The sequence below is a fragment of the Pollachius pollachius genome, assembly GCF_949987615.1.
Source record: "Pollachius pollachius genome assembly, chromosome: 10".
Lineage (NCBI taxonomy): Eukaryota > Metazoa > Chordata > Actinopteri > Gadiformes > Gadidae > Pollachius > Pollachius pollachius.
In genome coordinates, this window is record NC_136943.1 from 10,415,566 (window position 1) to 10,429,859 (window position 14,294).

Here is a 14,294-nt window from a genome sequence, read left to right on the forward strand (position 1 = left end):
TCCACTTCCAAAGACGAGTAGAGCAATACCAGGGGGAATATTATACCAGGGATACCCGGACTAACCCCTCCCTATGCACTGTTACGCTTTGTGTGTGTATGTGTGTGTTTGTGATTTTGCCTTTGTATAAGTGTGTCTATGATTTTGTGTTTTTGTGTGTGTGTGTGTGTGCATATGTCTATTTGTGTGTGCGTGTGTACGTGCGCATGTCTATTTGTGTGTGTGTGTGTGTGTCTGTGTGTGTGTGTTTGGGCGTGTGTATGCACGCACGTCTACATGTGTACGTGTGTGTGTGTGTGTGTGTGTGTGTGTGTGTGTGTGTGCGTGTGTGTGTGTGTGAATCTATGGGTGTGTATTCTACACACAAAGCGAGCATGGCCGGTGGAGTCTCCAGTCTGCCCCTCCGCTAAGGATGGCATTCTCGTTTCAATCAGCATGCAGGTCAGATCAGCGGGCCCAGGCAGTCAGGGCCTGGAGGGGGCTTGGCTGGGGGACTTAAAGTACAAGACAGGCTCAAAGGCGAGTTGTTTCCAGGCTCTCTCTAGCGTGGCTGCACAGTGTTGTCAGAGGGGCCAGCTGCAACCTTCCCACTGCGGTCTTCATCTGGTCTGAGCCAGATCTTGGCAGTAACAGCCCCCCTGCCGTACATTCCGTGTTATTTATATTTCAGTTCACTGTTCATCATTAACAACGAATGGGTTGATCCCCACAAAATTAAAGAAATGGAATAGCTCCCTAAACTGGAGCAGTGCCAGCATTGCTGTGGAGGAGGCGGGTCGGTCGGGGGGGTGTGTGTGGTGTACTATTGATTTTCTGTGATGTCCTTGACTCCAAGGGCTCAGTGTACATTGAGCAATACTTATCTTCCATTAAGAGGACTCGACCCCAGCAGTGCTCCGCGTCCACCCTTCACTGACCAATCAGCACGCATGCTTTTAGCGGCAGTCCTCCAAGCTGCGCTGGGCAAACACCAATGTCTGTCTCAATGTTTGTCCACGTCAGTTGCCTAACAATTTATCAGCCGTCAGTAAGTAACCGAGCAGCTGGGGAGCTTGTTTGGCCGGCGCGGATATCAGAAATATAAATTAATGCCGCAAATAAATGTCATATCTCTCAATCTGGTGTCGGGCTAATACGGGCTCCTTCAGAACACATTGGCGTACCAGAACTCATTGCTCCCTCCAACCCTGCCTCAGACCCTCCCACCCCCTGTCGGGCTGTCTCCCCCCTCCGGGCCTCTCCTCCCCTTTGCACTGTCCTGTGAACGTCACTGCAGTGTCTGATTGGGGGGGTAGGTGGGTAGGACCGGTGGCTTGGTCCATGGTCTATTAAGACCAGCTGGGGATAGAGGGGAGGAGCGAAAGTGTACATAGGGGCAGTTTAGATGCCTTAAAATGCATTTGGGGACGGCAGTCTGCAGTGTGACGGCAGTGTCTTGGTGGAGTTCTGCAGCTTATTGGACCCTGCACCTTGGCTTTCTTTTGGTGTCCCGCTACTGCTTCGACTAGCCGTCGTGAAAGTCCCGTGGAGGACGGATATTTAGTCGTCCTCTGACTGATTTAGTTTTATTCATCGCAACTTGGAATCATTGAATAGATATTGCATCAGCTTAAAGATAGGTAAGTGGTGTTGGAGGAAAACTTGCATCAGACCGTGTCAAGTTGATACTTTTTTTTTGGAATAACTTTAACTACTTTACTGAACTGTAGTGTTAAATGTGTATATTTTCTAATATGTATGCATGTATGTATGTATGTATGTGTGTATGTATGTTTTTATGTATTTATGTCTGTATATTAAGCTAAAATTGTTTGCCTCCAGTTTAATTGCGGATTCACATATGATAATAATATTTTGAATAGGTCTTCATTTTTATTTAAGCATTTAAATATTTTTGCGTAGTTGTGTTTACAAAATCAAGAAAACATTGAAACTAAGAAAATTATACCTATTTTTCTATCCCTCCAACTTTGGACTGATGTTCCTCTGTAACATAATTCACCCATCATTGTTATGTTAATTTGCCCTATTTAAAATTAATCACACTTTGTTGGATATCAATGCCCATCTAAATGCTAGTCACATTTGATTTATCACTAAACTTACTGGTTGAAAGCAAAAAGTATCATCACACATTCTCTATGCATGAATAATCCACTCTTCATTCATTGTTCTGAAATCCTGCGGCACCCCAAGCTAGTTTAGTTAATCAAAAGGACATGCATTACATAACAGAATGCTAAACTTTGTCCTTCTCTTCTTCCTGTACTGTAAAAAATACTCCCATCAACAATACAATTAGTGTGATGAATTGGAATGCCAGCCTGACGGCCCCCTCTGCGAGGCAGTCCTTTGAGCACTTAGATATGCATCGTTAACCACAGACAACGGGTTATAATCAGACCATCACCATCTCCAATGGGACTTTGTGGTAGTTGAGCTTGGCTTACACTTTATTGGCAGAAAGAACTGTCAACACCCCCCCAAAGCATCTTTCAGTGCGTACATTCTGTAGCACGGGTGGCCCCAGCGGGATCAAACCCCTAACCCTGGCAGTGTTAATGCCATTCTCTGCCAGTTGAGTGGGGACCATCATCAATTTAACTTGGATTGTATAACCATACATTGACCCAGTGCAAATCTATAATCCTAGACTTAACTGTTCAGTCCCTGATCAAAAGGTTTTGTGCATTTGGTTTCGGTTCTGCACGACCTGTTCCCCAGCAGTCGGTGTCACCATGCTGGGCCAGGTGTTATCGTTCGGTCGCTCCCTGGTGCGGAGGAAGGTGGTGGACATGAGCAGCCTGGAGGACTCCAAGCTGTGCCGCTGCCTGGGCACGGTGGACCTCATCGCCCTGGGCGTGGGCAGCACCCTGGGGGCCGGCGTCTACGTGCTGGCCGGGGAGGTGGCCAAGGGCAACTCTGGCCCCAGCATCGTCATCTCCTTCCTCATCGCCGCCCTGGCCTCCGTCATGGCGGGGCTCTGCTACGCCGAGTTTGGAGCGCGTGTCCCCAAGACGGGCTCGGCCTACCTCTACAGCTACGTGACGGTCGGGGAGATCTGGGCTTTCATCACCGGCTGGAACCTCATCCTGTCCTATGTCATCGGTGAGTTCCTGGGCTACACTTACGGCCGCAGTAGCTTAGGAGGTAGAGCGGGTTGGCTGGTAACCCCAAGGTTGCTAGTTCGATCCCTGGCTCCTCCTAGCTAGAGTGTCGAGGTATCCCTGAGCAAGGCACCTAACCCTTACTACTTCAGATGAGCTGGCTGTCGCCTTCCATGGTTGACTCCGCCATCGGTGTGTGATTGTGTGTATGAATGGGTGAATGTCAGGCATTATTGTAAAGCGCTTTGGATAAAGGGCTATATTAATGCAGTCCATTTACAATTTATGCTTCCCGATTGGGCTGAATCGAGGTGATGCTAGTAGTAGAGGCTGAAGACAGGCGGGGTGGTCTTTCTTAGGTACGTCGTCGGTGGCGCGGGCGTGGAGCGGGACGTTCGACGAGCTGATCGGCGGACACATTGAGAGGTTCTGTAAGACCTACTTCAGCATGAACTCCCCGGGGCTGGCGCAGTACCCCGACTTCTTCGCCGTTTGTCTGATCCTGCTGCTCTCCGGTAAGGCAGCCCATTGCCCAGAGGATATTGATGTTGATATTGGTTCCATTGATGGTAGTGAGACAGATCTTCTTTTCTATAAAGGGATCAACCTCTGCAAAATATCATTTTGATTGTGGGAAAGAGGGTGTTTGTAGAGTACCGGGGTAGGCTATTTCCAAATAAACTCATTCCATTGAATACGTGCCTATTCAACCAAAAAATGCCAAAATGCCACTTATATACATAAAAGACGTCATAAATAGATTTGTAATAGATGCCTAAAAGAGGTTGAAAATAGACATCTAACAGATGGTGAAAATAGACATAAAATAATATATAGTATATTGTAATACGGAGAAAAGAAAAACATTCAATATGCGCAATTTGAACGATAAAATATTTGTAAGAGATAAGCTGCGGGGCATTAAAGGGCAGGTCACCAGACGTATTGTACAAGAAAGTCTAATACCCTAATGTTCACAAGACCCTATCTGAACAAAGTATCTACACACTCCTCCTCCTCCTCCTTCGTCTCCCAGGGCTGCTGTCATTCGGGGTGAAGGAGTCCGCCTGGGTGAACAAGGTCTTCACAGCCGTCAACGTCCTCGTGCTCCTCTTCGTCATCATCTCCGGCTTCGTCAAAGGAGACTCCAAAAACTGGCAGATCTCCGAGGAGTGTCTCGTCAACGTCACCATAATAAAAAGGTAAATGTAGAGTCTGACTGCTTGAGGAACTCGGGGGAACTCAAACTGTTAGTCTTGTGATAATGAACATCAGCTTGTAGAGGGATGCAGTGTAGAACGTAAATTAGAATGATGTTAGTACCTGTTAGTATATAACTTTATTCATACACAGTACAGACTATATCTGAATTGTTTTTATTTCAAATGAGTTGTGCATCAACCGCGATTTGTCCCACACATGTTTGTATTTACTTTACTCAGCAGTGAATAAACAGTGGTGTTGGCTGTGTGTGTGTGCGTGTGTGTGTGTGTGTGTGCGTGTGTGTGTGTGGTTAAGGAATCTATCTGCGTCAGCCAATGTGAGCAGTGCTTATGGTGTAGGAGGGTTCATGCCCTACGGGTTCAGCGGTACTCTGGCCGGCGCCGCCACCTGCTTCTACGCCTTTGTGGGCTTTGACTGTATTGCGACAACAGGTAAACAGAAGGAATAGGTTAACGTAACCTGCGGTGTTTAGGTTTGTGTTTTGTTGTGTATTTATTAGATTGTTTCTGGGAGATGACGTGAAATGGGAAAAAGTCTAGGGGGGGGAGAGAAAGGTGTAGAAAACGATTACATAAAACACTTTTTTATCTGTTTTGTGTGTGTCATCCAAACTGTGTGTGTGTGAACAGGGGAGGAGGTGAGGAACCCCCAGAAGGCCATCCCCATCGGCATCGTGGTGTCTCTGACCGTCTGCTTCCTGGCGTACTTCGGGGTGTCGGCTGCCCTCACCCTCATGATGCCCTACTACCTGCTGGACGAGAAGAGCCCCCTGCCCATGGCCTTCGAGTACGTGGGCTGGGGCCCCGCCAAGTACTTGGTGGCCGTAGGGTCCCTGTGTGCCTTGTCCACCAGGTAAGGGACCGTCTACATTTTACCTCGAAGGATCAAAAGTTTAAATTCAATTCGAAAGATGATGTGTTCAGTATATGATAAACGTTGATTTTTAGTTATTAGAGCTACCGGGTTCCAGTATTTTATGTAACCTATTAGTTATTTATAAAATTGCAGTTATAGTGTTTGATTGACTGCAATTGTTGTGTCCCGTAATGGGGATTGACATGTGACAATAATGATTAGTCTTGTACCGGATTGATTCTGCTTTCCCTAAGTGGTGGGGACTGCATCTGTCTTGGTTTTGTACTTTGTGCCGCTGCTATAATGTGATAAGCTTGAATTACATTGAGCAGTGTATAGAATTCAGTACGCTTTGTTTCCGTCTTTCTTCTCTGTGGATAGTCCGTGGGCCTGTTTACACAACGATAATTATCAAGATTTTACTACAGTTTTTGAATTTCCAGTGTATCTGTATACTGTATCTAGATTCCAAAACTCATGTATGAACAGGACAGGCACACCATGCTCACACCTGCCTCAGCCTGTTCACACATTGGGGGGGCAGTTTTGCGAGAGAGATCCCTGCTTGATGTCGAACTGGAGTCGCTACCGGTCGTATGGCCTGCGTGGCAGCCATCTCGCACTAATCTAGATTGAATTGAATGATCATTACCTCCGGAGGTGGTTTTGATAACGGTTGTCCACATCTCTCGTAAAAACTGTTCCCACGTGTTCACATGGAGAAACATCTCTCTTTGTATCTCGATCTCAACACCCAATTTCAAAACGCGATTTAAAGAGTAACTTGTGTAATCAAGGCCTGTGTAACAAAGTTTTTAGAGACCATAATGACAGTAATAGAGCAGACACTCGAAAAAAAATAGAACTGTGTCAAAAGATATTCACAGTAATGTAATTATTGTAAGGTAACAAAACCAGGCTTTGGAAACAACACTTAATAATACTATCAACAGAAAAGAAAGACACACTAAGACTTTGATATACTCTTATGCTTTTATACGCTGTGTGTGTGTGTACATGTCTGGTGTGACTTGGTGCTTGTGTTTGTTTGCGTGAATTTGACTGTACATGGCGTTGGTACGTGTGTGTGTGTGTGTGTGTGACTGTGTCGCCTGTGGCTCTTGACTAATGTGATGCTCTTGCATGTCTCTTGCCCTGTGCTGCAGTCTGCTGGGCTCCATATTTCCTATGCCGCGTGTAATCTATGCTATGGCCGCGGACGGGGTGCTTTTCAAAGCCTTAGCACGAATCAATCCTAAGACGAAGACCCCGCTTATTGCCACCATGGCGTCCGGTGTGGTAGCAGGTGAGAGACAGGGATCGTCCGATAAGATCACTCCTGCCAATCGTTGTCCCCCAATCGACTGTGAAAGACCTGGGTTCAAGATGCAGACCTCCCTAGATTGTACTCCTAAATATAAAGAACAGCTGAAATATCACATTTTGAGGACATTGAAAGGACTGACTTTCAATGAGGTGACCTTCACCCAGTTAAGTCCAAAAAGCGAGAAGTGCTTCTGTACTTGGGTGCCATCTTGATTCTTTCACGGTTGTGCAGGTGTCCACTGTAATGATTTCTTCCCCCAGAATGTCCTCTACTTAACAGTGAACCGTCTTTTTCCCAGTCTGCTGGGCGCCATGTTCCCTCTGCCCCGCATTCTCTTTGCCATGGCGAGAGATGGCATTCTGTTCAAATTTATGTCCAATGTGAGTAAACGGCAGTCGCCTGTGGCAGCCACCATGGCGGCAGGCACCATCGCGGGTAAGCACGGAGAGAGTGAGAGAGAGAGACAAGGAGGCTTCATGTTTTTGTTGGTGTTTTGCCTGCCTGGGCCGTCAAAGGGCTGGAGCATCAATCGCCAGGCTTTTGATGAGCCATGCCCCCCTGCGCATGTTCCCTTGATGGGCTGTGTTGTGGTGGTGGTGTCAGTGTCGGTGGGGATAAATGCATGTTAAACATGGTGATGTGAGTGGTGTGGTGTTTTTTTGCAGCATGAGAAATCCCTCAGCCTTCATCATCATCTATGTACTGAAGATCCACCCTTTTCCACATCTCTTTATCCTTAATCCATTACATTTTATTAAGATCCCAGCATCACTACTTGGATGAAAATAGTTTTCATGGAGCCAAGCAACAATACCAATCTAATATTCCATCCTGTTAAATTAGATTTACTGGCTGGAACACAGCGGAAATGTTCAAGGAGTAAAGAGATCATATATATTGTTAAATGCATTTTGAACCCATGAGTTTATGCTACACTTGGCGTTAAATAACAAGGTGAGGGCGGAGGACTGGAGGAAGAGAGCTCTAGTCGTAGCGGCTAGCTGCTGAACTCACTGTCCCTGATGCTATTATGTGTTAGCGTCAGGTGGTGGATTACATCTCAAATGACCCGAGGTGCGGATCCTCAACATAGATACACAGAACACAGAATTAATAAGGAGAGAAGCTGCCTTTGATAATCTCGCCTTTCTTCCACTTGGGTTGAAAAGAGGGAGCAGAGGCCCCAGAGGAAAGATAAACAGACGCAGAGACAGCCTGGTGTATTATTTAATCACAGCTAAAACGATGGCGTATGATTGCAGGAGTACTGGGCTGGCCGGATAGCCGTGTTTGAACCAGGCTGAGAGATTAGCTCCGTTCTGGGGTCAGGTGATGAGGATCTTAGAGAGGATGCTGAGACGATATTCAGTGTGACTCACAAGGATCATTTGACATTCTCTAACATAATACAGAGTAAAAGATTGCATTCAATTACATTTTATGACATCGGATTCCAGTTATATAGTCGTACAGTCGTGTTATAATTGGTTTCCTATGTCTCTTGTTTCAACCCTCGATGCTATTCTGTGGATGTTTCTATTTTGCTTGTGTGTCTGCATGCATTCTCATCTGTATTTGATAACATAATTTGAGCCGCTTCACAGCATACACACCCCAAATATTTGTTATAAATACAGACATAAATAACGTCCATTCCTAAGTATTTACACGTATGTATTTTATAGACACACCTTTATGCATTGTTGTGACCATCTGGTCTGAAATGTTCTTCATCTCCTTGCCTCAGCCATCATGGCCTTCCTGTTTGACCTGAAGGCGTTGGTGGACATGATGTCCATCGGGACCCTCCTGGCCTACTCCCTGGTGGCTGCCTGCGTGCTGATCCTCAGGTAAGACCCTCACAACCTCCCCATTGGTGCCGGCTTATTTAAAAATGGTAAGAGCACAGTTTAGAAAATAGCCCCAAGACAAATTGAGCCATTAACCGAGAGACCTGCTTATAGGACAGAGGTTGGAGGTGTGTGTATGTTTGTGTTTGGGTCCATGCTGTTGCACTGTGCTGGTGATGTAATCAGCGGTGAATAGTCCCATTGTACAACTGCTCAAGCTGCAGCCTGAACACACGCGGCTGTTTACTCAATTTCCACGCCTTGCACAACTCCCCGATCTCGATGCTGCTGACAAGGAGCCGCAGCACTTGGAGCTCTTCTACAGCTCCATACACTATGCTCCTGTTTTTCCAACCTTCTCCTGCTTTATAAATACCCATCTGGGCCTCACTTATTTCCTGAAGTGATCTGAGTTGCGCAAGAAAACCATAACATACAACAACACGTTTCCCCCCGAACGAGACCATGGGAAAAGTGGTTTTAGAGTGGTCAACAGCCAGCGATAGCAGGAATGTACGTCAAAACATCTGGATACCAAACAGGGCTGTTATTGGTCCGCTCTTTATTGACCTACTAGAATGGATGTTCACACACAGCTTCACGAGAGGCAGTGGAGCTCTGACGTAGCTCTGTCTAGTCGAAGGGCCGTATTCCAATCGTCCTCGGTTCCTCGACCTCCAGATGTTCTGCTCCGTTGCCAATTAATTATTAAGCTGGAGGAGCAGCCTCACGTGTCCCCACAATGAACTGTTGGCAGAGGACCAGTGTTTTTATACACACAACATGCTCTGGAGGTTTAGATCAACAAACAAATCAAGGGAGGAGGTAGCGATCGGCCCAGAACGGCCAACGTCCACCATTGAGCGAAAGACCTAGGAACAACATTTGGAATTCAGTCATCGCCTTAGAAAACAACTAGGACCTTTTGACCTTTGACCTTGGCCCAATCCCAAAGTGAGCCCTGAGGAAACTTAATTGATCTCAGGTGCTAAGTGAGTGAGTGCGTGAGGCCACACGGGCTCAGATAGGTATATATGGGAATGGGACAGCACTTCACGAGAGCCCATGTTACCTTGGCAACGTTTAATGACAAAGATGTTGCTGACACTTGCCGGTTTGTGAATTCTCATTTTTTTGTAAATGCAATGAAAACAACCGGCTACAGCAATTTATTGATATTAGAAAATATAATTTTTTACTTTTGAATACTTCAGTATAAAGGATGTATTGAATAATTTAGGTGATTATTGGCCTACTGACTTATACTAATCATAAGTCAGAACGGGCTACATTTGGCTGAGTTATAAAAGGTTTAAGTAGTATTAAGAGCCATTTTAGAGCCAAAATAGCCGGCTCTTGTTGGTGAGCTGATCCAAATGATCCGGCTCACAACAAAAAGGCCGAAATTCCCATCTGGTCGCGCATTAACAGTAGCTTCGTCTTGTTGTTTACCTTCCTAATTTCCGGATTTCCCTATAGTCTCCGCGGTAAACTTCACAACGCTTTGAACTGTGGGTAATTCCCTTAGGTGAAGTCTGCATTGTTGCAGATTCACGGAAAGGGCTCGGTAAGTGTGGGCTCGGTAAGTGTGGACTCAAACCCAAACGCCCTTTGGAATTCGACATTGGGACAGCCATAATGCCTTAATAATTTCGCGAGAACGCTCAGCAAAGTCCGTGAGTCCGGACATTGGGATTGGGCCCTTATGACCTTAGACCCCTGACCTTTGACCTCCAAGGTACCAACCGGACTGGGTGCTCGAGAAGAAGCCGTGTAACGGGGAGCGGGCGTTCCTCTCCTCGGAGGAGGGCGAGTCGGACCTGACGGAGTCGGAGGCTCACCTCAACATGATGAAGGGAGGGGGCTCCACCCTGCAGGCCCTCCTGCAACCCCCCTCCACGCCGACCGAGCACTCCTCCTCCGTGGTCAACATGGCCGTCGGGTTCCTGGGTAGGTGAAGCGTACCCCGACCCCCCACGGTTTCTATCGGGCAAATCAAAAGTAAAAAAAATATGAAAACTGATTTTCTGTTTATGAGTGTCAACAAGAGACAAATTACTATGAACTATTTCAGCCATCTGCTGTTTGCCCTCATTGGCTCAAATGCCCCTCTGGCGTTTTATCTGCTAAAGATGCTGCTACTTTTATAAATATCTTAATAAATATTTTTGATTGAACAAAATCGCAGTAATCATCCTAGACAGCAATTCATTGTGCTTAAAATCTTTTTTTAGTTCTTGCTCACTACCTTATCTGAAAATGACTATCGCTTTTTGACGCAGCTTGTTATGGGGAATTACACTCGCACACTGTCTCCACGTCCAATGTGATTAAGGAGCAGGGTGGGGGGGTTAGGCCTCTTGCAACTACTCGTGTAAGGCTGTTGATGTTGGGGATCGAACACAGAACCTTTTAGTTGGGATTTGAACACCCAACCCACAACAATATCCTGACACCCGGTAACATGTTTTGTGTGTATGTGTGTGTGTGTGTGCGTCCCCTATGCAGTGATCATTGTTTGTATAGTCAGCTACCTGACCACATACCATGGGTACTCCGTCTTGGGCCTGGAGATCTGGATCCTGGCCATGCTGTGCGTCTGTCTCATCCTCTTTGGCGGCTGTGTCTTCCTCATCTGCAGACAGCCGCAGACCAACAAGAAGGTTTCCTTCATGGTGGGTCCACTACAGGCTCTGTGATTGGCTGATCGAACCAGGGTTCCTTTGTAATGGCATCGATGACTGCATTACTGGGGAGGGATTTCCGGTTGTTCTGCCTTTGAATTGTGTGGTCAGCTATTTTGCTTTGTCTGATTTATTTTCGCTGTGGTCAACATGACACATGCATACTCTGTAATCTACTGTGTAAATATTCTGCATTGTGATAAACAATGTTGAATACTATGTCATATACAGCATAACATAAGATACTGAGTACATACCATGTAATATACTGCATAACATCAGATACTGAGTACATTCTATGTAATATGCTTCATAACATAAGCTAGGGGTGATAGTAGAAAAAAATCCTGACACCTGAACTTTTTTCTCTGGGAGGTTAGCGGGCCCCTAAGCCAAGATATATGCCGTGATCAACCTAATTGTCAAGAGGGATCCAGGGGTATGCTCCCCTGGGAGAACCAATTGATAAATAGACCCTTAAATGATAGATTCTGGTGTATTTTGTGGAAATAAATGGACAATATTCAGACATGAGATGAACAAACTCAATATAAGCCTATATTACAGTAGCATCTTTGTGTAGAGCACCAGAGCTCTTTGGATCCTGGGCCTGTTGAGTAAACCATCCCTGCTTTTAACCACCGTCACTTACCGACGTAGTTATGGTTTGTATAGCCTACTGAGACTACAGATACTACAGCCATACCAAGAAAGGTCATTATAATACTCCCAACGTAAACTAGAAATTGATTAGTAGCCTAACCATTGACTAAAGGGCATGAACAAGGAGACTTTCATTTTACTGCAAAATATGCACCATTTATTTTAAATACTTTTTACAGTTACAGTGCAACAAAACCGTATATAATACAACCCTAAAGTTGTTTATTCAAAACAATTTGCTATGAGAAAACTATTTAATAGAAGCCTCATCTATGTTAAGTGAAAACATGCCATTCTTAAGCTTGTTGGGACATTTCTTTTAAACTCTGGCGAGATGCCGTGTGTGATAAGATAGCTTGCATGCTGCCTTGAGACAGATGCGTAAGGGCTGGTTTATCCTCCGCTAATTTCTTACACAAAGTGACGAGTGGATGAGCGATTGTAAACAACGGATCAAACTCAGCAACAAAGGAGAATAAGCAATTTTTTTAAATCAGCCGCGAGATCGGTCATTGAGGGTCGGATATCTGCTGTGGCTGTTGCCCCGGGCAAACGTGGGGTGTGTTGAATTGCTCAGACAGCTGCTTGATTTTGAGGGTCTAATTTGTGCCGTGGCAGCATTTTTTTCCCGCTAGTTCCATATAATGTTCTCCTTGTGCACAAAGCATGCATAACATACTGAGTACATACTATGTACAATAAGGTAGAAGGCACTGAATTACTACTTACTGAGTAACATCCTGTGATTTTACCCAGGTGCCCTTGCTGCCATTCCTGCCCATCCTGAGTATATTCGTCAACATTTATCTCATGGTTCAGCTGAGTGGAGACACCTGGATCCGCTTCTCAGCCTGGATGGCTGTAGGCGAGTACCTCCCCTCACTTTACCCTCCTCATCTCTTCATCCATCCTCCCCCCCCCCCCAACTACCTACAGAGGGCATGGCATTCTAGTATAGCAGGCGGGTTCTGCGATCAAACCCCCAATGTCCGCAGTCTCTCTGTTAGCATCCTTGAGCAAGAGGCCCCTAACCCCAACAGGCTCATAAATGTATAGTCACTGGGGATAAAAGCCTAACGAATCCCTCCTCCCTCCACGTTGTCCTTGGTCTCCCAGGCTTCGTCATCTATTTTGGGTACGGCATGTGGCACAGCGAGGAGCGCAAGCGGCTGCAGGGCCGTCCCAAGAGCAGTGGCGCAGGCACCTCCTTCACCACTGGCGCCGCCACCACCATGCAGAGCAAGGTCCCGACAGCCAATCAGGAGAAGCAGAACCACGGCGGGAAGAAGGCAGGCACGGGGGACTCAGAGCGAGGCATCGGCCAAGAAAAGACCAGCAGGTTTTAGAAAGGAAACGACAGACAACGACAATACAGACAAACAAAACATGCACAACAACAAACATTTTGTGAGAAGTCCAGTATTAGGGGGGACCGATGCATGATACAATGCATCCATGCACCTATGCAGCTACGCCTTGACACGAGCCCTCGTCTGCTGCAAGTCTACCTGGCTCGCTCACACAATCTCTCTCTCTATTCTAAAGGTATCATGTAAATGTTATGTTTTATCGGTGGAGGGGGTGTGGCAGGGGGAGGGGTATGCCGAGGTCGGACATGTCCGGACAGCAGGGTAACGTGGTTGGGAGAGAGTGATGGACTGCCAGAGACACGGCGGGCGTGCCGGGTGGGGAAGAGGACAGGTAACACACTGGAGAGAACGACGCCCATTTTGAATTTAACATTGAAGCAGTTTTTTGGAGGAGGTCGACAGGCTTTTACTGTGCATCTCGATGGAGGGTTTGTTTCTGTCTGTAGACTTTCTTGTTTTGTACTGTACAGATAAATTACAGCCAGGGTGATGTTTATTTTTGTCTTTTTATCTTTTTTTAGTTTCTAGATACGCAAATAAGTGAATTAATGAAATTGTGTGTTAAGCCGTGCTATTATTATACTTCATGCTCTCTGGTGGAAATTGTAGGCATTAAATACAAGTGTCATTTAACCTGTGCCAAATTGTGAGACTGTTCTATTAGATTTGGCTAGAGAAACTTGTTGCACCCATATTTGACCTGTAAAAAACAAATTGAGTGAACAAATGTATTAAAATTACCTGCTGTAGTAAAATGACCGGTTACTGCTAACCTTTGACCTTAAAAAAGGTATGCAGGTCATCCATCCACATGTGACAGTTGATTGGTTACTAGTCGTTGGTACGTTACGTTGTCACCTTTTTTTTTTTCTGATTATTTGATGTTACATTCCTATACTAAACAAAGATGTTCTCTCTGTTTTTAATCTCTGTCAAGAGTATTACAGACGTGTGTATTTTTCCATCTGTTTCTATCTGTTATTTGTATTAGCTATGTCGCTGTACAGTTATTGGCTGTCTGGAGTTCATCGTTCATTGAAGAGAGACCAATCAGATGTAGTCTGCATATTCACATTACGACCTGTTGTTTTGAAGATCTGATAGTATTGTTTGACCCTCGAACTGTTGGGAAATTAAAAATTCCTGTTCTTTTGACTTTACCATTAATTTCTCTGAACATGTTGAGAATGGAGAGTGGCTTGTGGGCATATATT

The 14,294-nt window shown here is 45.6% G+C and overlaps 1 protein-coding gene across 1 annotated transcript; it reads left to right on the forward strand.

Moving 5' to 3' along the window:
• The first annotated feature begins 1,414 nt into the window (after window positions 1–1,414).
• Window positions 1,415–14,232, forward strand: slc7a2 (solute carrier family 7 member 2). Its single transcript, XM_079744938.1, has 12 exons — window positions 1,415–1,619; window positions 2,728–3,108; window positions 3,467–3,622; window positions 4,144–4,309; window positions 4,626–4,762; window positions 4,961–5,183; window positions 6,812–6,948; window positions 8,261–8,363; window positions 10,102–10,313; window positions 10,872–11,038; window positions 12,467–12,575; window positions 12,827–14,232. The coding sequence occupies exons 2-12, from the start codon at window positions 2,739–2,741 to the stop codon at window positions 13,054–13,056; spliced, it is 2,010 nt and encodes a 669-aa protein (XP_079601064.1). The 5' UTR covers window positions 1,415–1,619; window positions 2,728–2,738; the 3' UTR covers window positions 13,057–14,232.
• The last annotated feature ends 62 nt before the right edge of the window (window positions 14,233–14,294 follow it).

What these genes read in the sequence shown, in the direction of transcription:
- slc7a2 (XM_079744938.1), top strand. Translation starts at nt 2,739, where the DNA reads ATGCTGGGCCAGGTGTTATCGTTCGGTCGCTCCCTGGTGCGGAGGAAG. An exon ending in CTGTGTGCCTTGTCCACCAG is followed by an intron (nt 5,184 to 6,811) that starts GTAAGGGACCGT and finishes TCTTTTTCCCAG; the next exon opens with TCTGCTGGGCGCCATGTTCC. An exon ending in CTCAGCCTGGATGGCTGTAG is followed by an intron (nt 12,576 to 12,826) that starts GCGAGTACCTCC and finishes TTGGTCTCCCAG; the next exon opens with GCTTCGTCATCTATTTTGGG.